This window comes from Neopsephotus bourkii, unplaced genomic scaffold, assembly GCF_033783945.1.
Source record: "Neopsephotus bourkii isolate Nb327-2 ecotype Australia unplaced genomic scaffold, CSIRO-AGI_Nbou_v1 NB_1792, whole genome shotgun sequence".
Classification (NCBI taxonomy): Eukaryota; Metazoa; Chordata; class Aves; order Psittaciformes; family Psittacidae; genus Neopsephotus; species Neopsephotus bourkii.
In genome coordinates, this window is record NW_026902266.1 from 5,771,390 (window position 1) to 5,798,075 (window position 26,686).

A 26,686-nucleotide genomic window follows, 5' to 3' on the forward strand; every position below is an offset into this window, starting at 1 on the left:
TGCAGGCAGCCTGAATTGATAATAGAGAAACTGGCCTCATCCCACCATTATGTAACAAGTGTTCACTCTGAACACTAGTGGTAACTAACACAAACACACACAAAAAAATGCCAGTGTAACTCTTCTGTCCTTTAGAAGGGCAGAACAAAGAAGAAGGTGAACATTGAAAACCTAAAGAAGCTTAGCTATTGGTAGTGCTTCAAGGAAGGAAAAATGAGGAAAAGCTGGAAGATACAGGAAAGAAATAGGAGCAAGGCAGAAAGCAGAGGCTGCAGGAAGACAAAGAGGCAGGAGGAGTGGGAAGAATTTGCCCATTATACGATGATGAAAAGCTAGTAACTAAATATTGTGCATAAGAGCCAAATTCTATGCTTGCTCTTTGTGTGAACAAACCCAAGACAAAAGTAGGGGAATGAAGTTTGCATTGCATCCTGCAGTTAAATCCCAGATGTCCTTGGCTCACTATACATATGGGTTACATACTTCTGATCTAACAATGTGGCTTTAACAGCTGAGGATAAAATAACTCCATCTAAAAGAGTGTATGCTTATTAAATGACAGAAAAGTATGCCCAGGTCAGGAAATATTACTTTCCACTTTGCTTTTGCCCTTCAGAACTGCCTGACCTTCTGTAGGCTGTACTGCAAAGGTGCTTAGCCCATGGGTTATTCTGTTAGGGAGCAGGAAAGGTGAGGCTACTAGAACTGTAGTTGATTCAGGATTTTGCTCTCTGGAATTTTGACATTAAATCAAACTCAAGGAAGAAGCCAGAATTTTCTGCCAGTCCTTCCTCTTGAGAAATTCTAGACCAAGAGGGGGTGAAAGGAATTAGATAGAAATGCATCTTTCAAGTCTACTTTCTATTACCCCTGCTGCATGTGTGATGTTTGAGCATTCCTTGTTTCTTAGGGAAAGAAGTGTACCCTTACTTTCTGGTGAGGAGAAAACTGTTAAAAAAGTAGACAACATGGTGATCTCTTTTAACTTTTTCACCCTAGTATGTGCTAGCTACTGGGACTCTCTAGGAAGACTTCGACCCTGTTGCACACTTGCACGTGAAGCAGAATGTCTTCCTAATAAAGTCTTGTTATAATAGGAATTAAAAAAACATTCCTCTGGCTGAGGCTCAGGGAGATGTTTAGGGCAAACTGTTCCATGAGAAATATATCCAACTTACAGTTTCGCTCCAGTTCTGGAATGGAGAAATCATATTATAGACACAGAATCTCTTTTTACTGCCTAAAGCTACATGAGAGTATACTGTTCTAGCAGGGAAAACCCGGCCTGGTCTTTAGTGACAGAGTGGAATGGAGAGCTCCACATGGAGCAAAACCAAAATGAATGGGCTCTTGAAACTCCAAAATGAGAATTCCTTTGGTCAGAGAGTTATCCTGGCAAGACAGCTCATAAGAGACAGAGTGCCAAACTATCCTGTATCATAATACCTTGCCTGATCAGTAAGTCAACCTGAAAATTTTAGGCTGGGACAGAGTACAAGGAAAATCGAACAGGAAGGGGGAAAAAAGGATTGTTACCAAGAAGTGACAACTTACGCATCAAAGTAGGGAGGCTCTGTGGTTCACATCCCCAGCTAGTGAGAGACTAAGGGGAAATAAAGGGATACAGGGACAGCAACAGTTCACATGCACCACCTTGCTTACCTGGGTGGCTGTGGTTGGGAAGATGTGTGCATGAGATTCCTAGACATTACCACAGGATTACTCAGCATTTCTCACTAGAAACAAGGCAAAGTCTTCTCTGTTTCTCTTCTTCTCCTATATCCCTAGCCATGAATGACTCATGGAATAGGAATTGTGGTGGTTGAACTCCTATTCATGTTCATGGTTCGAGAATACTCTGTAGGCAGTCCACTGCTGCAACAGAACAAGCTCACAGTTCACTTTGACTCTCCCCCATGGTGCCGAGGATACTGCTGGCTCTGACCAGCAATACTGGCCCAGCACCAGAGATATTTTTTTCCTAGCTCATTGTGGACATTAGTTCAGGTGGGATGGTGAAAACCATTTCAGGGGGGACATTACAGGTGGGATAATGAAAACCATCTGTGAAAGGTGCATGCATGTAAAATGAGACCTGCAGAAAGGGAAGATGCAGTGAACACAGTATAAAGCAGAACAGCAAGGCCTACTAAGTATATGGCACTGATAGTCATACTCTCTCCTGCCCCTCTTTGATCTGTTACACACCATGCCAGCCCACTAGGTCGGCCTGCCTGGGTTTCAGAACGCACTTTCCTTTTGCTCATTTCCTTCAGCTCACAACGATGTTTGTAGATGTTGTGTTGCCCATGCATCTCTCTATGTGTGTGCATGTGAGCCTGACATGTACCTGATTTAGGCAGATGTGTTTCTGTGTCACACTTGAGCACCTTATAATCTCCCTTCCGCCTGGATATCCCTCCATTCATTTCCATTTCTCTTTCCTAAGACTGGCTGTGCTTATTTCTTATGGCATACACTGAAGCAGGAAAATAGCTTCCCTCCATTACCTGAATAAGTGTGTAAATAAATGAGATATATTCCAAAATGTAATACTTCTAAAATCCACTGTCCACTTGTCCAAATACTGTGCAACTTATCAGCCTTATACCTTAATGTTTTGGAACATTAAATTCTCTGTGGTATAACTGCTGGGATAATACCAGGTCTACGGAATCATGACTGGCATGGAACAAGTAGATAGGGAGTGATTGATTAATTTTTCTTCCCAATGAAACAACTAGAGGCCATCATATATAAGTAGTGGAAAGCCACGTACCAAAAAGACATTGGAAGGCATATCTTCATGTCATGTAAGACCTCTGGAGCTCTTCACTGAAGCAGGTTCTGAATGTGAGGAGCTTGCAGATGTTCATCTTCCCCTGAGTGCTTATTCACAGGGAGACTGTTCAACTCCCTGGAAGTGACATTTTCATGAGAATTGCTAAACAGAAAACTGCATCAGGTTCAGGAAATCTCTGACCTGAAAGTTGTGAGCAAGTGAGGCAGTGTTCTATATGCTTGGCCTACTGTTACACTCCTACATATCTATGTATGTCTGCTGATGGAGACACAGCACTGGATAGTTTTGGCCTTTGATCTGAACCAGAATAACTGCCCATGTGGTCTTGTTACCAGTATCACAAAATCCAGTAACCCCAGTGAGGCCATTAAAGGACAGTCCTTTTTGGACCAAGAGTGAGCATAGCTTTCTGTGAGAACAGCTGGCCTTGTCTCTCATCCATGTATGGCCCCATCCAGGAGCTTTATACTTAGAAATATCTACTTGGGTAGTCCCTGGGCAGGACTGGCCTTTGGTGGGATAAAAATATTGCTATCCGTGAAGGAAAATATCTCAGATTTGTGCCTTTGTTTCAGCCCAATGCTCTTCATTATATCATAACCTGTTTTCCTCCAGTACCTTTGCACAAAAGAGTAATAGAAACAGCTGGTGAATAGGGACATGAAAAAGCCAACTGTGATCATTCACAGGTTATCAGTTTTTATTTCCTTAATATTTTCTTGCCTCTTTGGGCTTTGGTTTTATGTGTGGGGTGCTGCATATTCTTTTTTTTTTTTTTTTTTTCCAGTTTTTCAATATTCTGGGCAATCAGCAATACTGAAATAGCCTTTATAACTTCTTTGTTATAGGTTTTCTGTTTCTTTATTATATTTATTGGCTTCATGTCAGATATTAACCATTTGCATCTTAAGGTTCAGAGCATCTCAGTGGTACTGCTGGAAATGCCTTTCATTAGCAGAAACAAGTGTTTAGAGACCATATCCACCTTTAAAATACAATTTGTATTTTGAAAAGTACAAATTCTTGCTCATTGTATGCATCTTTTCTATATGCACCCAAGCTCTTTTACTGTGCTGGTGTACATCTCAGAAAGCAAAACATGTTCACATGACTCAAAAAACTTCCTAGACTATTGATCTGTGAATTTGGGGTGTTTATCTTCATGGTTTACAAGAGCCATGGGTTGCTACAAAAATTAGCAAGAAACTTCGATTCCCCAAATGTGCAAAGGATTTTACCATCAAGACAGAAAAGGGAATAAGCAAATGTGTTTTGCAAGGTAGACTTTCTGCTGCAGACTCAAAACAAGGCTATGCAAAGGCCTGCTCAAAATTAGACCACAAGGCAGTTTATCCAGGGCTCATCCAGGTCCCAGCTTTATCTTATTTCCTGCAATCTTGTGCAATCCTTTATGTCTTACTGCTTTTGTAATACCTGGGGCAATTAATCTTGCTATTATGGCTTCCACCTACAAAAGGTGCCATGTAATGCCTGGTTGGATTTGCAGAGCACTGGGTTTTTGCTAAACAGCTTTAGTGTTATTACTGAGCAGAATTCATTAAAATTAACTGAGTAGTCCTGAAATACAGCATGTAGAAAAAATGTCCAAGCTCTCCAGAGTTTTGATAGGAGAACAGTGAATTTCAGATAAGCACCCAAACACTGGGGCATTCCAATCTGAATGACAACTGCCTTGGACCAAAAGAATTGGTGGGTCCCTTGACATCATCTCCCTCAATAGAAATGTTTACTGGAGACTATGAGCATCTGGCAGGAGATGCTCAGTACTTTCTGGTATCTAGCCCTGGATTTGGAGATCTCACAAGAGCAGCTGTTCAAGTGATTTTTCTTAGGCTGGGACAAGTCTTAGTCTCAAAGATGTCATAAGCATCACAAACCAGGTAGCTTGATTGTGAAATTTATGTAGGATAGAAACAGAGAAATTACAAAAAAAAAAGAAAACCAGGAAAGAAATTTGAGCAGAACACTAACATTTTAAAATGGATTCAGATTGTTTCGCCTTTTGAAGGAAGGTCTTATTTTAACCAAAGCATTTGCCATCTGTTAATGAACTGAACTGGGTGTCATTGGTCAAATCCAAAGCATGACTGCCAGCAATCTCTAAGAAATAAGGAACTGCCTTATCATCAGAAGGACTGAGATCTGACACTGCCACTATGCTTTAATTAAAAAATTAATCAGAATACATTAAAAATGCAGTTACATGACCCATCAGTGCTTCTCCGACAGCTAGAAGCCTTTGGACCCTGGCTTTGTCTACCTCATGTAACACCTGGATCCCACAGTCACTGGGTTATGGTTTATTATCCGGGAGCAGATGCAGGCTGCCAAGAATCTAAGGATTTCTAATTAGGGTGAAAATTCTACTTCAAAATGATGAAATATTTTACCATACAGAGTATTTACTAAAGCAGATGTTACAATATGATAGAAATGAAAGCAGTGCTAAAGTAATTATAGCAGAGAAGCTGAAGGCATATTAATTCTGGTAGTCTTTCAAGTGATGCAATATGAGCTACTGTTTCTCGTGTGCTCATTTCTGATTTGCCTTAGGAACAGGAGGAAAACAACCTGATCATGTCTTGGAAAGACGCTAAAAAATAAAATCCTATACAGTTGCTGGGACTGGCCATGGCCATATAGAGAATGTCAGTTACAGTTATGCATGAAAGTTTTAAGAAAGACAAATAAGAAGGTTTTTTTAGTCTTCCTTTGATATTTTCCTTGGTCTTATATTTCAAAAAAGGGCTTGAGTTTTTCCCTATCCATCTAAGCCAATTCTATAACGTGTAAATTTAGGTATTTAGCAACAAAAATAGGGTACAGAGCCCAAGACATTATGCTGTCAAAAAGCTTGTGTTACAATCCTTTTTTCTGTTGTAGATCTGTCAATTTGTATTCTGATCATACAATTAATGTATGTAGACATGTTACGCTATTAGCTTGAAATGAAATACTAAGAAGAGCTATGCTGACTGCAAGTGACTTAGGAAAAAGGCAGTGTTCTGAAGTATTAACTTAAGGAAATGTGGTTATTTTTAATTTGTTAAAATTAACAAGGAAACAGAAACCACTTTCAGGAGACTCTTAGCAAACCAGCCACAATGTTTACCTACTCTGACATTTTCCAAATGCTACTTTTTTGTTTCCTTATGGCTAGTTATGCTTGAGGGGAAAATTTCAGGTGTTGGAGGGGGGAGTCAGAAACAATCTTTCAGTCATATTTGAGACTTTCCTTGCTTTTATGTGTTTTTTTCAAAACATAAGTTCTGCTAATGATAGGGTGAATGCTTTGAGCTCTGCCACTACAGATCTGTATTACACTGCATTACAAGAAGGTGTAGTTTACTCAGAGGCTGGACTGGAACGACCACAAACTTCTCCAACTTACTAAAGAAAAACAGTGATACAAACTCGTGACTGTGACTTCTAGTCGTTGCCTCATAGGCAGCTGTAGGCAGTTCTTAAACCTGTTAGGCATCTTAAGGGAGAAATGTATTTTGGGAGTGTAATCTGCCTTCACTTAGTGAGACTAGCCAACGAATTTCAAAGCTAGATGGACTCCTGGCCTCCCTGACACCTCTGATACCTTGTCCACTTCTTGAATGCTCTCTTCTCCTTCACCTCCTCATTTTCCCCTTTTTCCTTTTCAGTCTTGTGCCTTTCTGAGAAACCTTCCATGGGTATCATCTCCCATTGATCTCTGCCTTCCTCTAACCTTCCAAATGGAGAGTATATAGCTGCTGCTTAGATGTTTTGACCAGTATCACTGGACCGAGAACCTGCCCTTTCTACTCCATGCTTTCATGGATGATCTGTGCAGCACACATGTGGCTGCATCAGAAGACATACACATGCATGCTCTTCTAGCATGGGTTCAGCTTACGGAAGCATACCCAGCACCCCTTCCCCCTTTTTTGAAATTACTTTTCTCAGTTTTTAAGGGGAGGGATACCACACAATTATTCATCCCTCTCTCCTGCAGACTTTTCAGCAGACAGGGAGTAGATAAGAGCTGACTTTCAGCATACGTGTGCATGTTTCCAGGAAGCCCATTTCTTGAAAACCCAAGTGTTCATCAAGAGGCCAGGCAAGAGGACATCTGAGACTGAACTGAGTGCTTTAACTGCTAGCCACTTGCTCAGCAGTGAGTGCTCTGCATTTCCCAGCACTCATGGATGCAATGACTTAGATCCCAAATGCAAAGGGATCCTGGCTGACAGCAGCAGATGTGGCTTGCTAGCAGGTTCCACATGAAAGTGTCCAGCTCGACTGGTCCTTTCTGCTTTAAAGCTGCCATATAGAGCTCCTTCTGCTTATTGCACCTGAGTAAAAAGCAGTCAGCGGCTGTGGCATTGGGAGATATACACAAAGTGGGCACGAATATCTTAGGGCAGATTCTGCCACCCCTACCAGAAATAATTCAATAGTTCAATTGCCCGTGAATAGTGACATTGAAAGCAAAAAGGGCAAGAGACTACAGGTGAATGAGAGTCAGAGTTATGTTGAGAGCTTGGACATTATCCTTTGGGGTCTAACAGGTGGTTTTGAGCTGTGTAAGTAGCCTTCTCATTGCTTATGCAATAGCACAGTACTGATTTCTTCCCTCTCTTGAAGTTTTTGGTGTACATAAATCAGCTGGCTGGGCATTTCCTGGCTATTGGAGGCTAACTTGTAAAGCTGACCAAGTGAAACGGTATGTTCAGTGTATTTTAGTGCTAATGTGGCAGCTGAGTATTTCCCACATCTCATAAATCCATACAGCTATAATAAAGAGGTGAGTAGAAGCAGTGGTACTAAAGTAATGTCCACACTCAGTCACAGAGCCAGGTTTGCACTGGCATACAATGGGTGGCAGAATTTGGCCTGGGTTGTGTAAAGACCAAGATGTGTATATGTTTCCTGCTTCAGGTAATAATGTGCTAAGTTACTACTTTATGCACAGAGGTATGGAAACCTTTTTTTATGTTTTTCCCTCCCTCCCTCCTCTTTCCGTTCTATGATCCAGACACCACTAACTGTATGGAGTTGATGACTGGCAGACTTTCCAAATGTGGTAAGAACTTCCTTCCCTTCTGCCTTTTCTCCTTCCCCAGCCCCTGCTGAGCAACATAATAATGCGCCGTCCTGTCCCTTCCTCCTGCTCCCCATCCCTATCCCTGCTCTCCCACGCTCTCTTCAAGACTATCCACTCTGTAACAGCCCGCTATGTCTTTCACTTAACCTGGCGGGCACAAGCATATGCCCCTTATTCTGTTCCTCCCCATCCATGCACAAATGCACAGGCTCCACCACAGCTTTCCACTTCATAGCACAAGTGTGTGGTGTTGCACTTGAGATTCCCTCCCTCACTGTATCCTGGGACAGTGGTTTTCCTTTTCTCCCTCACCCCTCCCCCCCCTTTTGTTTACTTGCTGCCTTTGATTCATGATTCTTCAGTCCCTTTTCTGCAGTGAAGCTGAATGCTGCCCTTGTAACTGCTGTCTCCCTGGCTTTCCTGCTCTTTATTGAGACAGGATTGCTATATTATTTAATTCTGGTTTGCATCCACTCCCTTCTTCTCCATATATCCTTGGGGTAAGACCCTTTTAAATCTTCCATAAGACACACTACATATATCTGTCAAGCACTTAGCTAGTGTAAATTGTCACAGTTACAGCCTGGTCTTGGGGAAGGATGTTGTATCTCTAAGCTGGAAGAGCAGTGAACCTACTGCAGATTCAGAATTTTGCCTGGAATGAGAAAGAAAAATAGTTTCCTGCAAAACTTGCAGCTCAACTTGCTTGGGGTTCTGTGAATTTTGATTAACTTGTCCCTTTCCTTCCCTCCCCTCTATCTACACTTGGAATTTATTTCTTTCATTACCTGTGCCCCTACTGAGTCCTCCAAATACGGTAGTGGAAATACCCAAATACTTTGAGGGTTCTGTCTTACTACTTATATCTTGTACAGAAAGGTTCTGTAATAGAGAACTCTGTTCTCTTTAGATTTTCCTTCTGGTACTTAGGTTGAATTCAGACATCTCTGTGAAAGGGAACACAAGCTGTTGAGGAAGCAATAACTGAGATAGTACCGTTCTCCAGCTGGCCCTGCAACTCCTGTATCATCTCTTTGTAAACTGAGGAAAGTTGTTTTGGAGTTGTTGTGGAGTCTGTAACAACAAAATAAAGTTGTCACAGTGGAGATGCTGTTAGGTTTAGCATATGTGACTGAGATAAAATTCGGCCTGTTTCCTGTATTTCAGATGATCTCTTTCCCTTAAGTTGCAGTTTTGTTGGTGGGAGTTTTTATTTTGCTCTGAAGGGAACTCATTCGATTTCTTGTTAGAATTTTCTGAGTTATACCATTTTGAATCTCATGAAGACTCGTTTAAGTTGTAGGCAGACCTCCAGCTTCTTCCTGAAGGCATCAGACAGCAAATCCCTCTTCTCCCTCAAGCCTTTGTTTCTTGCCTGGATCTGGTATTCACATCAGACGAAAATACTGAAATGCTGATTCTTCTGATTGCTTGGAAGTTAATTGAGCTACACAGATAACCAGCCAGTACTCTGTTCTCTAGATAGAGAGCATTCTTGCTTACTCCCAGTTTAGGCAGGCCCTCCATCTGTCACAGTGTCAGCATCAATCCAACATGGGACAAAGAGAACAAGTTGAAGGCCAGCAGGAAGACTATTTTGTGACAGCTACAGCACAGACAGAACACATATATACATACATGTATATGTATATGTATGGGGTTTAATGGAGCTGCTTTCTTTAAAACACATTCTTGTTGATGTACTCACATACAACATGAGCAATGGTGACTGCACCATGCTGAATTCCACCCTCCTACAGGAGTGAAAAGCTATTTCATGTGCAGGATAGCTCACCCACAGTTTAGAGAGGGGAGTGAAAAGGAACGATGCATTTAGCCTATTATTGGCAAACTGACTTCCCTGACTTTGAGAACTGGGCACCCCCAGTGAAGTTAACACATTGTTCATGTAGTAATAACAAACAGTGTAAGAAAAACTATACTATGTGGGGTTTTTGATCTCAGGGGGCCTCTTTGCAGAAGAGTTAACATTGGAGCAGGAAGAGCTAATCAGATACTTTATGCCTGGCTCAGCCGTGTGAAAGCCGTGGTGGGAATAAGAAATATCTTTTCACCCACTATAAACCATTGAGTATTGTAATTAACAGTGAGGCAAATTTATTTAGTCCTTTAAATGTTATCTCTTCTTCTGCTAGCAGTGGTTATCAATCTGAGAAGTACTTTGCATATAGCCACTGGCACTGAAAAACAAGTTAATGTTGAACAGCAGAGGTATGACATAGGAGCTGCCAATATCCAAATAATGTAACAGCTGTATAAACCCCACCTGTGCACACTAGAAAACTGCCAACTCTTACTGTATCACAACAGAAAAAAAAAATTTGGTTCATGCTAAAGCTGTAATACACGTTGGCGTGGAGTATTTGATTTTATCTTTCCAACAGTTTCAGCAGGGCAGTGGACATTTCTGTTGTCAGAAAGACTAAACTGATTTCTATCAAGTCTTTAATATCTGTTAATAAGGTTTAATTTACCTTGTAAAAATTAAAACCTTTACATTTAAAATGCAGCTGTAACCTGAATATTGCTTTCAGGAGCGATACCTTCTGACTCAGTAGACCTATTCTTTGTGCATATTCAGGACCAAATCAGTTTAGTGATAAATAAGCTTTACCTTTTTATGTACTGCAGTTAAGCCTTATACAGTCAACACAGCTATAAAGGAGCAAGCTGGATTCTGTTTCTTTTGAGGCAGGATGGAGAGAACTGTTTACTACTATCTAATCTGGTATTTATGTCTATCTCACTGAATAGGTTGTGTAATTGACAATGAGATTCTAATAGGTTCTGCAGAGCCTTTACATAAAAATAAAAAAAAACAGAAAATCAAGATAATACACAAACTGGAAAGCCCCCACTTTCGATCACGAAGCTGGGAATTAGAAAGTGTAATTGTAGATTGAGCACATTAGATCTGGAGCTCTTCTGGAGCCATCAGAAGCCCACAGTGGCATTTCAGTAATCCTTATTCAGATGAGTCTGTTTTTACAGATTTTAGTGACTTCAGGTCCTTGAAATAGTGAGCTGTGAATCTCTCTGGGTGATTGACTCAGTAGTAAAGCTGGTGTGTAAAGCTCCCCTTCTCAGCCATCCCCAGTTTCTTTGGAGTTCTTAGTAAGTACGTTTTGCCAAGGTGCTGGCTGCTGGCAGAAAGCCCTGAAAAGCCTGCCTTATTCTGAATTTACCTTCTCAGAAAAAACAGGGAGCCTGTAAATTTTCCAGTCACCACACTGTACCTGTCTGGGCCTGAATTTTATTTCCAAGTAAGGCAATCTTTGCTTCTTGTTTTCCGTTCCTCCTGACACTCAGTTACATCAGTGGCACTTCAGGGAACTGCGTGATGATAAGAGGAACTATATATATATATAACTGATGCAGCTCCAGTCAAATCATGCTATCGTATTAGGCACTGCACAAACACATGTTCCTGCAAAGTCTTAGACTATAACCCTGCGGCAACAAGCTGGCCAGAAGACCTTGGTGTTTATTCTTAAGTATCCTGTGTTGTAGCTTACAAATCAAAACTTTGATTCCTGGCACCAGAGTTGAAAAACAAACTTTACAGATCCTTGTATGTACCAGTAGCTATCACCAAAATGATAGATCAAAGGAGAAGCACAGCAAATATGAAAATATATGAAAATTGGCCTTTCATATCTTTCCAATGTATCTCACTTAAGTCTCTTGCTTCCAGTATTTAGGAGTTGACATAGCTTCCTATTCAGAGCCATCTGACCTTGTCCCCATGGCCAATCACCTTTTGTGCACACAGAGCAATTGTACTGCACTAAAGGCTTCTCTTCATAGCTCCTTGCAATCATAGTTTGATTCATACAGATGCAAGCCCATGTCAGTTGTATCCCAAGGTACTTGAGAAATAAAGAGATATTTTGTAGTTTAAAAACTGTTAAATCACATTTAGGTTGCAATTTTCTTCATGTAGCTTTAGAGACTTGGTGCTGCTAGCAGCAGCAAATACCTGGATTTGGTGTTTTAGAAGTGATCCTGATCCATATTGGCATTAATTAGAGTAGTCCTGCTCTCACATAGTTATTTGATAGAAGAGGAGTTTGTTGGTTTGCATTCATAAAATCCGAACTGATGGCAGAAACACAGATGCTGAAACCTGGAGAAAACAATCTTGTGCTGCCCTCCCAGCTGAAAGCTTCTTCTCACCACCATTACACTGTGACGTAGTCAGAATAATACTTTTTTTTAATAGAGTTTCTGAAAAACGTGCTGGCTACTGGTCTGTCTGAGCATGGCCGATTCTTCTGTCTAAATTGTGAGAGACAAAAGGAAGAAGACCCACATGAAAGATGACATATTCAGTCCTGATGGGTGGATCATGATAAGTAAGATAAATCAGATTTTCCAAAGAGTTCAATCCAGGTTTCCCAGCTAGCCATTCTACTAGTATCCTTTGCTTTCCCAGTGGAGGGCTGACTCCCCCACACACTGTAGTCATATATCTTCATTCAGGTGTTGTGTTGGGGTGGCATTTCTTTTCCAGTTTGTGACTCATGCACTGTAGAAGAAGGTAACAACAAAAATAGCAACTTGGCACTAAAGAAGAATCCAGATGTATTGAACTATTTGGTACATGTCAGATCCTGTTTTGACAGCTATGGCTAAATTTTTACTGTCCAATACAAGATCTTTTCTTCTTTCTCTGTAATAATACCTAACATAGAAAACACAGGCATCTCTCTCTTAATTTGGATCACAGTACTTTATTTATGGCAGGCAGTGTGTAGGATACTTTATGTGAATATTTGCTTGCTGCACTAAGCTAAATTTGAGATGGCCTCCCTGATAGATTAAATCACATTTTGAGGGGATTGATTCAGGGGAAATGAGGAGGCAACATTTCTCTAGCATATACAGGTTGTTTCTCTCCTTAAGAACTGGTCACAGAACTTGAAACCCATAAGATTATATGTAAATATCCATCTGTCAGGAAAGGATAAAATCGTATTATTAAGTGCCAATACATTTCTGACATTTGTATAGACAAAAAAAATTGAATGAAGCAGTAGAGGTCTCTAAGAGAATGGGTAGTGGCAATACTATCATCTGCTTGGCTTTATGAGACTGGGTCAGCAGCTTCTCCTCTCAGCATACACTTGTGCAGACAGATCCTTGTAAAAGGACAGGCAAATAGAAAGAATTCTTGGGCTGAGTCCTTTACCAGCCAGTTTGATAGAACAGCATGAATCCAGAACAGAATCTGGCATCTATTCATCCCATGACTATCCTTGCCTGCTCTTTCAGTGCCACCAGCTGTCCAAACGAATGTATGATTCCCTCCTCTCTGTCAGGATGTCTTTTTTTTTTAATATTATATGGTGATGCTGGATTGGCCAGAGCTATTCATGAGTAACAGACACATTTGTTTTCTGATTAATTACTTATGCCTTAGCTCTGCAGAAAGTAGCAGCAAGGAAGTATGCCTTATCTATTCAAGTCTTTGCTGCCTATGTTCACCATTGTCTTAACTGATTACCCAAGAGCTACTTGTCTTAGTTATATTGTTTGTGACAGGAGAGGCTGAACTGAATCTCAGCTTCTCTGTGTGTGTATGAGAGGAGAGAGAAGACGTGAAAAGATAGAGGCAGAATGGCCATCTGGGTGCATCTGTCAAGTCACAAATGTTGGGCCACCCTCCTGCTGGAATGTTTTAGGGAGTAAGAACAAGGATAGGTTATGGAGCATTTGAATGTCAGGATGGTCATTCAGATCTGCCCAGGTGTGTAGCGACTGAAAGTTCCCACTTTCTGGTGGTAGCGCTTGTGCTAACAATGTGTTATAATCGGAGTACTTCCTACCACCAGTCTTTCTCCTCAAGTTCTTTCTTTCAGTTGGTATTTTTACTTGAAGAGTCTAAGGACTCTGGAAAATAATCTCTGCTGTTCCCTTTGGAAGTCACCTTTCCCAGTTGCAATTCAGGTGTCCTGCTAAGAAACTGGAGTTGTTCTGTGGACGGTCTGTCTCCATTTTCTAGTCCTAAACTGAAATGGAATCAAAACAGCTGTCCTACTAGGTAACTAACTTGGAGGAGGAGAGGGAGAGGAATAAATGGGAGAACTTGTTCTAGTCCATTTGTTGTGATAATTTATAAATCCAGTCAAAGCCACATCCATGTCTCTTGAAATGCTTTCCTGACTTCCTGTATTTTAAACAAGTACCCGTCTTGCGATTTCTGCAGTTTCTTCAGCTCACTTCAAGTAGTGTAGGCTATGTTCATAGACTAGAAGAAAGTTTTGTGTTATGGCCCCCAGCAAGACATTGCAATGGTCTTCCTGTCACCCTTCTCCAGTCTAGAGGGAAGCCTCACACATGCAACCACTGAAGGAGCAAAAAATTCTTTCTGTAGCCTTCTTCAGTAGTCAGTAAGCTTCTCAAGGCATCCCTCTGATTTGTATTTGTACAATGCCTAGGCTAAGGGCTCTTTAGTCTGGAGGAAGACCCCTATGTAGTATTACAACTAAACAAAGAGGATAGGACACTTTTTCTGTCACCCCTTTCACTGCATATACTCTTTGAGTGGGTTCTGTATTTTAAGTCTTCCGGTTTTGAAGACAGAAGGGATTCTGCCAATAGAAACCAAGCAAATGGGCAAAAAATTACTAGCCTTAACAAAGAGGGCTAAAACTCTGACAAAGTAGCAAAATGGATTTCAAAGGGAATGGATTATCACCCATCAAGAGAATGCTTCAATGCTGTATGTGGAAGGAGTTGGATTTTTGTTACATGAGTTGCTGAAACTACAGCTGCTATAGAAATACATAGCAGGCTAGGGATGAAAAAGACAAGGGTTAAAGAGAAAGGAATGAGTATAGGAAGAAAACCTCAGTAGTAGAAGCAGGCAGAAAACAGGCAGAAAGGATGTGGAAGCAACAAGGAAAGGAATAAGAGAAATCAGGTTGATAAAGGGTGTCTCGGTTTCCAGTTACACCATTTTTTCCCATTCACTTTCTCCCAAAGCCTAAGCTAAATATGCAGAAACCCAAAATTTCTCAGGCTATATAGAAAGGAAAGGCAGAGAATAATCCCACAGACTGGGATCCACAGATGCCGTATTAGTTTTGTGCAACTTTGTGTTCACCACCACAAGGATTAGTGCATTAAAAATACATAAGCTTGAAAGAGATGGTTTCACAGGAGAAGTGCTTCAGGGCTTGCTTCCATTAAGTCAATGGGAATGTTGCCATTTGCTGCAATGAAAAGAGGACCAAGTCCTTACCTGACGGTCTTAAAAATGTTACAAAACAGCAGGCTCTAACAAGTGACTGAAGCCTTCAGGCCTGTCCTGAAGCTGCTTGTTCACCACCTCCTGTTGTTTTCCATGGAGGACTCTGAGGGTCTTTGCAAGGTCAGGTCAGGGGCTTTGCAAGGTGCATCCTTTCCTGGTGTTAATTCTGGTGCCTGGAGTGAATGAATCATCTGATTTTCTCTTTCCTACCTGGGTTCTCCACTTGCGCTTTGTTCTCAAACCTGTGACACCACTGGGGCTAGTCAATGTCAGACAGACTTCCTAAGAATAGGAGGTAAAATAATGAGGACTGTGAAGTTTGGTACAAGCCACATGCCCAGCTTCCTTTCACATTTTTGTATTTCTCTCCAGCCCTGTTTCTTTGTTCTATTCAAATGCATTCACAGTTTTTACTTCTTTCATGATATTTGGCCATGATAGTGCTCTAGTACCCCTTTTAACACATGACCTTTCATAGGCTTCTGCGCTTGCTTTCAAACCCATTCCTGTTCCCCATTTTGCAGCATACAGCTCCTCGGTCTAACTCCAAAATGCACATACCCATCTCCTCCTAATAGATGTAAACCTTATGCTTTGAACCTTCCCTCTTGCCTCTGATCCTTCTCATGGTTTCTCACCCTTGTTACCCTTCATGCCTTCTTTGCTCTGTGTTGATGAATGTTTACTCTCAATGGGAAAGAAAACCTTAGTTACAGATCCATGAAACACCAGGAAAGTTTTGAAGAATCAGTGAACCAAGCCTTCATCCTCGTCCAGAGGGAATGTGATGTCTTCTCACTTTTTGAAATAAGAGAGGCAGCCTTTTTGAGGGCCCAGATGGACTTAGAGGTGTAAGAGCTTATGACACAGGTTGCACTGAAGGGTAGGAGTGCAAGAATAATGAAAAAGCTATTCTAATCTATCATCCCTGTATTTTCAAGTCTTGTTTTACTGGATGTGTAAGTCCAGAAGAAAGTAAGAAGCAAGAAGAGCAACACCACACACCATTTTCATGCTTCCAGCATAGCTGACCCATGTTCACATATCTCCAGAGAAAAACGTCAGAACTCTTGCCCATCCAAAAACTAGTATCTAGACCAGCCCAAGAAACAACAAAGAAGCCATGATGTACACAACATCAGTGCAATGACTGTTTGTATTGCTTGGTGTATGATCAGTTCTTTCTTGACTGCAGGATAGGGGAGATTAGCTAGTATTTAATTAAAAGTCCAGATACTAAAAAAGGCAAAGGAAGGAAAGAAAGGGTTAGTGAAATGGCCTATTTTATTTTTCAGTAGCTCTGTTTAAACTTCCCTAAGGATTTCTTACCTCACATTAAAATTTTAACTGAAAATGCTGATTGTAAGGAATCCAGTAGTGATACAGGTAAAGAAAAGTAGACTGTTAAATACTTTTGCTGCAGTAAATCTGCAGGCACTTGAAAGCTGGTAGGGCATGGGGAGGAGAAAGGGTGGATGAAACAGAGGCTGCATAATTTAATAGGATGATTAAAAATCCTGTACCAAGACTCATCAAATACAAGATACATATTCTTTAAAATGTTTTATTGCTTTTTTCTTGCAAGTTGTACTTTTGTTTACTGTTCCTGTCTACATGAAAACAAAAAGTTCCCCAATTCTTGCAGATCCCTGCTTAGTCTGCCCTCTTCTTTTGCTCTAAGCTTGTTGAATAAACTGCTCAGCTGAATAACTAGCGATACTCCCCTTCCCTTTTCTCCCAATCTAGCAGTCTTTCCCTCTCCAGCATTTTTTTTAGTGCTCTTTTTCATTCTGTCTGCTGACTCCATTTGCTTATGAAGATGAGGGGTCCAAAGCCACTTAAGAACCTGATCTGCCCACATCCCTGCATTCAAGGCTGAGTGTTTGCTTTCTTTTTTTTCCTTCCTTTTCATTGAAAAAGAATATCCACCTAAGAGAATTAGTCTGAGTAGATAGAAATGAGTCTGAGCAGAGCATGTACCCACAAACCTAGAACGGTTTTAGGGAGACTTAGGGAAATCTCTGAAATAGAAGTCATAGATATGGAACAGATATCCCCCATTCAAAGCATTTGCACGCATGTGGAAGGAAGCAGGTAGAGCTTACGGAGATCTGACCCTGAAAACGACTGAGTTTGATAGACCTCTCCTTCTTAGCCAGAAATTGAGGTATGTGCTTTGACTGGTTGGTTGGTTGGGCCCATCTCTAAGGCTTCAGATATTTAGGTGAATGATGCCCTTCTGGAAAGTAACAACTATTTGCTTGTGGCATTGGTGTAACTGAATGCAAGAACCAAACCAGGACCAGCAATAAGTTAATCAGAAAGTGGCAAGTAGAGAAAGACAAGGAAATAATTTGATTAATAAGATTGAGATCCATCACTGTATATGCCAGCCATTTGATTTTTCTCACTAACATGCAGAAGAAAGTGGCAACTACCTGGTTAGTACAGGGCAGGCATAAAAGAGTAACAAATTTAATTTTGCAGGGCACAAATACTATGTATTTCCTCTTTCTTTGTATAAGAGCAGTTGATGTCCATTGCATTTTCCATTACAGAGTAAGAAAGCACTCAATAAACTCTTCAGACAAGTTACTGTGCCAAATAACAAAACAAGTTACAACTTGCCTGATGTAGTAACCAGTTATGTTTGTAATGAAAGTGAAGGGAAATATATTACCAAGCCACCAGTGTTCACCAACTGTGGATAAATAGAGTATCTGCTATGAAGAAACCCCTTTGCTCCCAACTGAATGTTCTCAGGGACAAAAAGCTCCATTCTTCACAGCATATCGCCACATTGGAAGGCAGATACAAGAAGCTGTTACTTCTGGGAACTTGAGAATGAAACTACTTAGGTGGGACTTAGATGATTTATATTTGTTAGAACAATGGAGCCAACAGTCCCAATAATGAGAAAAGCATCATGGAGTTTTAATGGTCATGAACAGGTATAACCCCCATGGTGTACGTTAAATAAAAAACACCTTCAATACCCATTCTCAGAGAATTTAGTGTGACTCCTCTTATGCCTGATCAGGATTAATTCTCCAATCCAAGAAAATTAAAAGAAATGCATACAAAAAACTGGTAGTATTTTTAGCAGCTGCTCCCTTTCCGTCTGTATCACCAAAGAGCCTTTCCTCAGGTATGACCTTCCACATATTCTCTGACACAGAACTACATTCACAGGATACAACCCTGCTGCCTGGAGGCCCAAATGGCATGAAAGATTGTATTCACATGCACAGTGCTCAGCCCATGTTCATAACCTGCATCCTGCTCTAGTGGCTGGCCATATGAGATACCTGTTCTACTTGCATGCAACCCTACACGCCTCTCTGGCTCTTGACTTTACTGGCATCATGGAGACTGTATTGTAGAGAGAACACAAATTCAGGACAATGAAGAAGTAGTTCTTGACCATGGTAGGTCCCAGAAATAGATGTGTAACAGACTGTTTCCACAGCGCATTCAGCATCTGCATTTCCAGGTACCAGTTGTAAGAAGGATCTGAAGGTACTTAGAAGCTTGTAAGCACAAGCTACAAACCACACAGGCAGATGGCAATACTCATGTAAGCTCTACCTCATTTTTCAAATGCTTGGAACACCCAGGTGCTTTAAGCTTCAGTGATGAAAGGTGAGCAAGGAGATGCTCAGAAAGAAATAAAGTGTAAGGAAAGAAAGCCTAATATCCGGTGTACCCAGAGAACTTAGTGAGTCTGCAAAGCAAAGCATTGGTTGGTGACCACACGAAATGCCCCATGTTTGTAACAGCAGCAGTAAGATGGGATTTGCCTATATCCAGCATTACATTCATTGACATTTCAGTGTGGAGTGGCCAAGTGACTCCAAGTAATAGATTGAACTATTTCAGCCACATGGTGCTGTGTCCTCCTGCTAGCTGAGACAGCAGTGCTCCCCCACTCAGGAAAAAAAAAAGGACCTTCCCCCTAGGTGCTTTATGCTCCCAGCTTCTTTATTTCTGTAGGTGTCCCATCCTAAACACTCTTCCTCTTCCTGCTCATTGTCTTCATACCCCACACACCCCCACGCACGTGGCTCTGGATCTCCTCATCATGTTCTTCTCGTTAAAAACCCCATTGTTCATTTGTTTGTTTGTTCTCTCTCTCTCTCTCTCTTCTTTTTCTCTCCCTCTTGTTTGTTGTTTTTTTTCCTTTCTTTCTTCCTTCCTTTCTTTCTTTCTTTCTTTCTTTTTTTGTCTCCTCTGTTTTGTGTACCCAGGCAGCCCATTGAGTAACTTCTTTGACGTAATTAAACAACTTTTTTCAGACGAGAAGAACGGGCAGGTGAGCCACCCCCCCGGCACGCCAACCAAGCATAGCGCAAACAGCAAGCGGAGCGATTCCGGTTCTAATGACTATGGGTCTAGAGGAGACAATAAGTACCCTGCTGGCAAAGACAAGGCAAAGATGGTCTCATCAGTCGGCCTACAAGACCAACCTTAAATAAACACATAAAAAATTAAATAACTTAGGAAAAAAACAAAAACAAAAAGCAAGAAAGAATGAAAGAATATTCCTTAGCAAGCTAGCCTCTAAACTAGAAGGATGTATATACCTTGCCACAACAGTACAAAACTGTCTATAGACAAATTTTGTATGAAGGAATGACTGTATATATATACATATATATATTTATATATGATATATAATATATATCTCAGAAACAAACACAAAAACAAACGAATGAAAGAATGAAAAGAAAGAAAAGGTAGCACAGATGACAAACCCAGTTCACCAGATCTTGGGTTGTGGTTTTTCAATTGGTTTTTTTCCTCCCTTTTTTTGAATGTTTTGCTTTTTTTCTCCTTCCTGATTTTTTGGGTTTTTTATTATTTTTTTTCTTTTGTTTTCTTTTGTTTTGTTTCTTGTTCTGTTCATGCTCTCTCTGTGTTTCTGACGACACCACTTGTTTCCGCTCTGCTACCAGGAATTATCCCGAAAAGTTAACATGTCAGCCACGGCTTCACCTTCTGTGCTCTGCGGACACTTGTTGATGGAAGGCAACCGATGTAGACTGTCCAAGGACCAGTCCTGTTTGAGGTTCCCAGCCTCCCCTCTCCCTTCAGGAAGTGGGTTTCTCCCCCACTTCTCCCCAGACACTTCCCCAGTGCACGCCTGGTTTTTTTTCCCCCCTCTTTTTCTTTTTTGGTGCTCCACAAGAGAGATCTGCTCAGTTATGGGATTGCAGAGTCTGGGCTGAAAAGTGGTTGCAAATTGTTGGGAGTGAAACCTTTTCCCTTGACAACTTCTGTCTGTGCAGCTGAATGCAGCCCAGAGGGGAGGGTGTGGGGAAGGAGATGGTTGTAGTGGGAGCACAATGTTTCATGAATCCAGAGCGCGTTCTCATCAGAAACCAGCCAGGAGCAACTCAGAAATAAGCGTTGAACCAAGACAGTATTGGGGAGCTTCATCACAGGATTTTCTTAACCTTATTTTTCTCCCTGCCACCTTTTCCTTTTCTTTTGCCCCTTTTTTTTATATATACATGTATATATGTGTGTATATTTATACACAAATATACATACATATATATACACACAAAATGATTTGTTTTTTTACACTGTATTGTTTTGCTTTTTGACCTGCTGGAAGGGGAAAGGAGTAAACTTAGGAGGGAGAGGGGTTCAATGAATAAACACATACAAACAAAACATTAAAACTTAGGGAAAAGGCAACTTCTGGTAGCAAAGAGGGACAAGACTCTGCCAAGGACTGTCTCTCCTGCCACCAGGCACAGTTGCCACTGCTGCTACTGCTGCTCCTCCTTCAACACCTTCCTCCCCACCGTCAACTCCCTGCCACTGTGCCACCGCGCTGGGACCTTCTTCAACCAGCTGGATCCTCCACCACACCCTGCATTTAGAGGCAATTGTTGTGTTGCTAGTGCTGCATTGGTATCAGTATTATTATTTCTTTAAGTTACCAGTTTCATTTGTTGGCTTGGGTGATTTTTTTCTTAAAAAAAATAAAAAAGAAAAAAAGGAAAAAGAAAAAAAGAAGACGAAGAGGACGAAGAAAAGAGACTTCTCTTGGGTTTTATTTCCTCTGTGTGTGTGTGTGTGTGCACATCGCTGGCACTTAGTTCATCAGAGCAAGACAAGGTGGAGTCAGGGCAATGGGAGACTTAATCACAAAGTTACTGTAAACTTTAAAAATTACTGCAAGATATTTTTATAAAGTTTTGTTTGGGTTTGGTTTTAGTTTTGGTTTGGTTTGTTTTGGTTTGTTGGTTTTTGTTGGGGTTTTTTTTTTTGAAGGGGAGGAGGGTGGGATTGGGTGGATGGGGACCTTTTTTCTTTTTTGTGTGTTTCAGTTCTTAGGTTTTGGTTATTTATATATACATATATATATTTAAAAAAATAAGATGTTAGATATATCTTCTGTTTAATAACTGTGTAGATGAAACACTGATTCTTATTTATTTGGGGGAGGAGGTAGAAAAAAGACACAGAAACCCCATAAGTGTTATCTTGTGACTTTGAGAAAGAAGAATCACTGCCTTTTTTCCTCCTCCTCAAGAGTTATGATGTGACCAAGTGTAACTTATTCTGGCCCAAGCTCAAAGGTTAAACAAACAAACCCAATGTGGTTTTACACGTGGAAGACAAAACACAGTGAGAAGTACTTCTTGACTGAGATTTTAAGAATGTAGGCTTAGCATTAGTGTTCAGCTCTTTTATGACCTTCGATTGCTGCTCGTTGGGTTCCTATGGGTGTATGTTGTATCGCAAGATTATTTTTTTTTTTACTGATACTGTTGGATGAGTTCTTTTTTGTTGTTGTTGTCGTTGTTGGGTTTTTTTAATCATTTTTCCCCTTCTTGAGACAGTTTTACTTGTACATAGGTTTGAAGATTAAAAAGAATTTTTAAAGACACAACTGGGGCAAAGACCTTTGACTTCTGCCCCGTTTCCCCATTCCCCCAAATGGGAGGGACTTCTTTTATTTTATTGGTTTATTTATTTATTTATTTTCCCTATTCTTAAAACTTTTCTCTCTCGTATTGCTGTGTGCATGTCAGACACCTGGGGGTGATGGCTGGGGAGGGGGGGAGGCAAGGGTGCAGGAGAGGGGGGCAGTTTTAATTGCATGACATTGCTGTAAATTAGTCTCTTTTGCTTTCGTTGTCTTTCCTGCCTCCGCCCTCTGTCTACTTCTCCTCCAAGCTCCCCTCCCATCACCCCCATCCTTCTTTTCCCTCTTTTCTCTTCCCTTGTGTATAGATTTTGATGCTTCTGTTACATTGTACCTCTACAAAAGGCTGGGATTTCAATACAAAATAATAATTTAAAAATACCTATATCAGCAAAACCCATGTGGTACAAGCAGGAAGGGGATTACTTACACAAGATATAAGAATAAATGAAAGCAATACCTCTTGTTATCCTTCCTATTTTGTACTTTGAAGACACACGCGCACACACACACATATACAGACACAAACTGACATTATTTAATGGTTTAAAATGGACAAAAAAATCTGATGTATCCCTTGTTAAATAACTGTGAGCAACTTTAGTTCAAAAACCAATAAATTCATTCAGTAAAGATATTAGCTGTTGAGTGTCCTGTTTATGTCCATGAAAACAAACTTCTCGCCAGTGTCAGATCCAGTGAGTACTGTATCACAGCTTTCTACATCAGAAGACCTGAAGATGGCCAGCACGTAAGCCAACATCCTCCCAGCCGTGGCATTAACATCATCCCGCAGCACACGCTCCACCCTCATAACACAGACACGCCACGTGTGGGCAAAAAAGCATGACAGCTCAACCCTGTAGGCCTGGGCTTTTACAGCAGTGATGTGTTGAAAAAGATTAATCCAAGTTACAGAGCAAACACACACACCCCCTAGATCTGACCTGTACTGAAAACTTGCTGCTTGTGATCATTCTTTTCTCTTAACCTGAGCTTCTCACGTTGCTTCCAGATTTAGCATAGGAAGGATTTTTCCACCCTCCCTGCCTGCAACGCTCTCAGTCACATGCATTTGAAAAAGCTTATCAGGTATGTCCCTGGCTTGTATTGCGTTTGGGGTTTTCTTGCTGTTGGTGTGTGTGGCTGCTGTCTTGTCACACACCTCTCAGCTTTTTGGTCTTTATGCTGGTTTCGTAACTCCTTCTACCACAGCAACCTGGTGGTTCACCTCTTGGGCTCAGAGGTTGGGCTAATGCATGCCCCAAAGTAACACAGACCTGTGGGGTGCTTCCCCACTCAGTTGGGGTGAATATGGCAGGCCCAAGCCCTTAGCAAGGATAGAAAGGCTCTGCGGAGGGATCTGGACAGGCTGAATCAATGGGTCTTTGCTAGTGATATGAGGTTCAATGAAGCTAAGTGCCAGGTCCTGCATTTGGGCCACAACAACCCCATGCAATGCTACAGGCTTGGGGAAGAGTGGCTGGAAAGCTGCTTGGTGGAAAAGGACCTGGGGGTGCTGACTGACGGCTGCTGAACATGAGCCAGCTTGTGCCCAGGCAGCCAAGAAGGACAACAGCATCCTGGCCTGTATTAGAAATACCATAGTCAGCAGGGCCAGGACAGTGACCGTCCCTTGTACTCAGCACTGGGGAGGTCACACCTCAAATCCTGTGTTCAGTTCTGGGTCCTTCACTGCAAGAGAGACACTGAGGTGCTGGAGCGGGTCCAGAAAAGGGCAACAAAGCTGGTGAAGGGTCTGGAGAATAAATCTTATGAGCAGCTGAGGGAACTTGGGGTGTTTACTCTGGAGGAGGCTCAGAGGGGACCTTACCCCTCTCTATACCTACCTGAGAGGTGGTTGCAGTGAGGTGGGGGTCAGTCTCTTCTCCCAAGTTACAAGCGAAAGGACAAGAGGAAACGGCCTCAAGTTGTGCCAGGGGAGGTTTAGATTGGATATTAGGAAAAATTTCTTCACTGAGTGGGAGCTCAGGCATTGGCACAGGCTGCCCAGGGCAGTGGTGGAATCACCGTCCCTGGAAGCGTTCACACTGTGTAGATGAGGCCTTCAGTGACACGATTTAGTGGTGGCCTCGGCAGCGCTGGGGAACAGCTGGACTTGATGATCTTAAAGGTCTTTTCCGACCCAAGCCCCAATCACCCTCCTTGCGACCGCTCGGGGCCCTGCCCTGCTCTCACCGCAGTGCCCCCGCGGGTCGGGGCCGAGGGGGCGCTGCAGGGCCAGCGAGAGGCGGGAGCCATGAGGGGAAGGAGGCTTCCTCGCGCAGCGACGGTTGGGAGCCGCCCCGCCGCGTGCCGGGCCGTTGGTGGCTGGCCGGCGGCGGGGGCAAGCTGCCGGGCACTGGCGCAGCCCAGCCCGGCCCGCTGGAGGGAGCGCAGCACAGCGGAGTAGATAGGGCCCGTGCGACGGCTGTCCCCGGGCAAGTGTGGGGGCGTCTCAGTGAGGCGCCGTCTGAAAGGTTCCGTGGTGCTGCCCCCGCCCCGGGGGAGCTAGGAGGAGACGAGGGCGGCCAGGCCTGTGAAGTCTCCTGCAGGCAGGAGAGATCGTTGTCACCCTATCGCCTCCTCAGTGACACTTCCCACAGGTAAGTGCTTCAGTCTCTGGGGCTCTGTGCTGGAGTTGTGCAGATGTTGATGGATCTCGAAAGCCTTCCAGGCAGAGGTGACGGAGGAGGTGCCTCACGAAGACATCCCTGCTGCAGTAAGGTCTCAGCAGTTTGCCAGACTTGCAGCTATGGCAGAGGTTGTGGTTCTGGTGGGCTGTGTCTCTGGGGTTGTTCATCTTATGACCTGCTGCAGTGGTGGGGTGTGAAGGTTTGTATGCAGATGGCATCCCCTGTGGATGCTGGAGGGGCGAAGAGGGACAGAAGTGGAATTGCTTCTGTGTCGTACATTCTATTAACACAAAATATGCTCTGGAGTGTAATATAGGGTCATGAGATGTAACAGCAGTGTGACAGCAGGTGTATACTGCTTCTATAGCTGTTTCTGTGTTTTCAGAAATGTTCATAACCTTGTATGATCTTTTTATATCCCAATATATCTTTTTATATCCCAATATATTTTTATATTCCCAGTTGGGGTCCCCTGTATTTCCTAATTATGGTCTCCAAAAGCTATGAGAAGAAAACGATTGAGTTTGCAAAGTGAAGGACCTCATGCTTAGCACATACCACACTTACTCTGCCTTTTGGCCATGTTACAACACAGTCTCTAGCTGTATGAAGTTACAATATCATTTGTAGTGCATAGGAGAGACTTCTGAGTGAACTGAGTTTATGTTTGAACTGTTCTCTGCAAAACACTTGTGTTTCATACCTTAAATCCAAAGGCAGGTGGTGTCTGCAAGAGAGGATTTTGGTATGCCTCTGTGGTTGAGGTAGTTGGATTATCTCTGCTGTCAGGTGGTGGCTGTTATCCTCGTCTGCACCCCCTACCAGGTGATGGCTGTTCAGATGCTATCACATCTGTCCTCCATTTGCTGTGGTTCTGAGCTCTGCAGGCTCTCTGGTTTTCTTGGAGAGCCAAGCCCCTTGGACTCAGTACCTAAAACACTTAATGAAACACTACAATGAATTTAAGGTTCATTGATTCTGAGTAAAACAGCACAGCATGTGACCTTCCAAGTGTAAGTTGAAGACAAGTGTGTAAGACTTTGGCATTTTCTGTTTGTGCACATGGGATATTAGCTTTGTTTAGATGCATGCATACATGAAAAATGTATTTGTGCTCAAGGTGAACTGTTATTAATTGAGCCAGTACCTGACATGTGCTATATAAGCAATAAATTGTGTATATGCATCAAACAAGCAGCTGAGCCCATAGTCATGAAGGTAATTCTCGTTGCCATATGTCAGTGTGCAGTGTGTTTGGAGGCTGAGAAAGAAGTCAGTTGTTTCTGAAAGCAGTAATGCATATTGTCTAAGCCTTGCAAGCAGCGCATGAAAATTTCCTCAGTAGTCAGGTTGTCTTTAATGAAAGTGGTCTGACACAAATGGCTGAGCTATAATGGCTCACCCTAGGCACAGGCAAAGACAGCAAAACTTGTGGAAAGCCTCAAGGTAGTGCTAATTCTGGTGCCTACTTTTAGGAGATTTTCTTTTCTGCTGATTTGACAGTGCAGACCAAACAGGCTTGGGTGTTTTCTTACATACTTAAATACTGGAAGTCTGCAGGACTTGTCCTCCTATTTTTGCTTCAATTCACAATTGTACCTGAGGTGGTGATACAAGGACAGAATGGTTTGGTAAGGAGCAGATTCAGCTCTGAGTTTATTATAGAAGGCAACAGGGAAGGGAGCGAGGCACTTGTTTAAAGACTGGAAAGTATCTTAGCTCTTTGTTATACCCTTTAATCTTCTTATTTTATTTAAAACCACTTCAACAGCTGCAGCTGCTGTTTAATTTGGAGAACAAAAGCCTAGCAGTTCAACTGTCTGGGGATACTTGAGGCCACAAGTGGAAGGGAAACCCACATTGAGGGCAAGTCCTTTCTTCTTCTAAATTCACAATTTATTGTGGGGTTATTTTTAGTGCTGTTAATCTC

General features: G+C 42.1%; 1 protein-coding gene across 14 annotated transcripts in view; it reads left to right on the plus strand.

The window, feature by feature from the left end:
* Nucleotides 1–22,757, plus strand: part of BRSK2 (BR serine/threonine kinase 2) — a 327,161-nt gene extending 304,404 nt beyond the window's left edge. For 4 of the 14 annotated variants that reach the window (XM_061342436.1, XM_061342437.1, XM_061342440.1 and 1 more), the window contains 3 exons: nt 7,833–7,880; nt 19,425–19,489; nt 20,133–22,757. In XM_061342436.1, the coding sequence (XP_061198420.1) occupies nt 7,833–7,880; nt 19,425–19,489; nt 20,133–20,405 (386 nt within the window). In that variant the 3' untranslated portion in view covers nt 20,406–22,757. Of the gene's footprint in view, nt 1–7,832; nt 7,881–19,424 lie in introns of all 14 variants that reach the window. The other 10 variants (XM_061342434.1, XM_061342443.1, XM_061342442.1 and 7 more) reach the window with 8 other exon arrangements.
* Nucleotides 22,758–26,686: the final 3,929 nt, after the last annotated feature.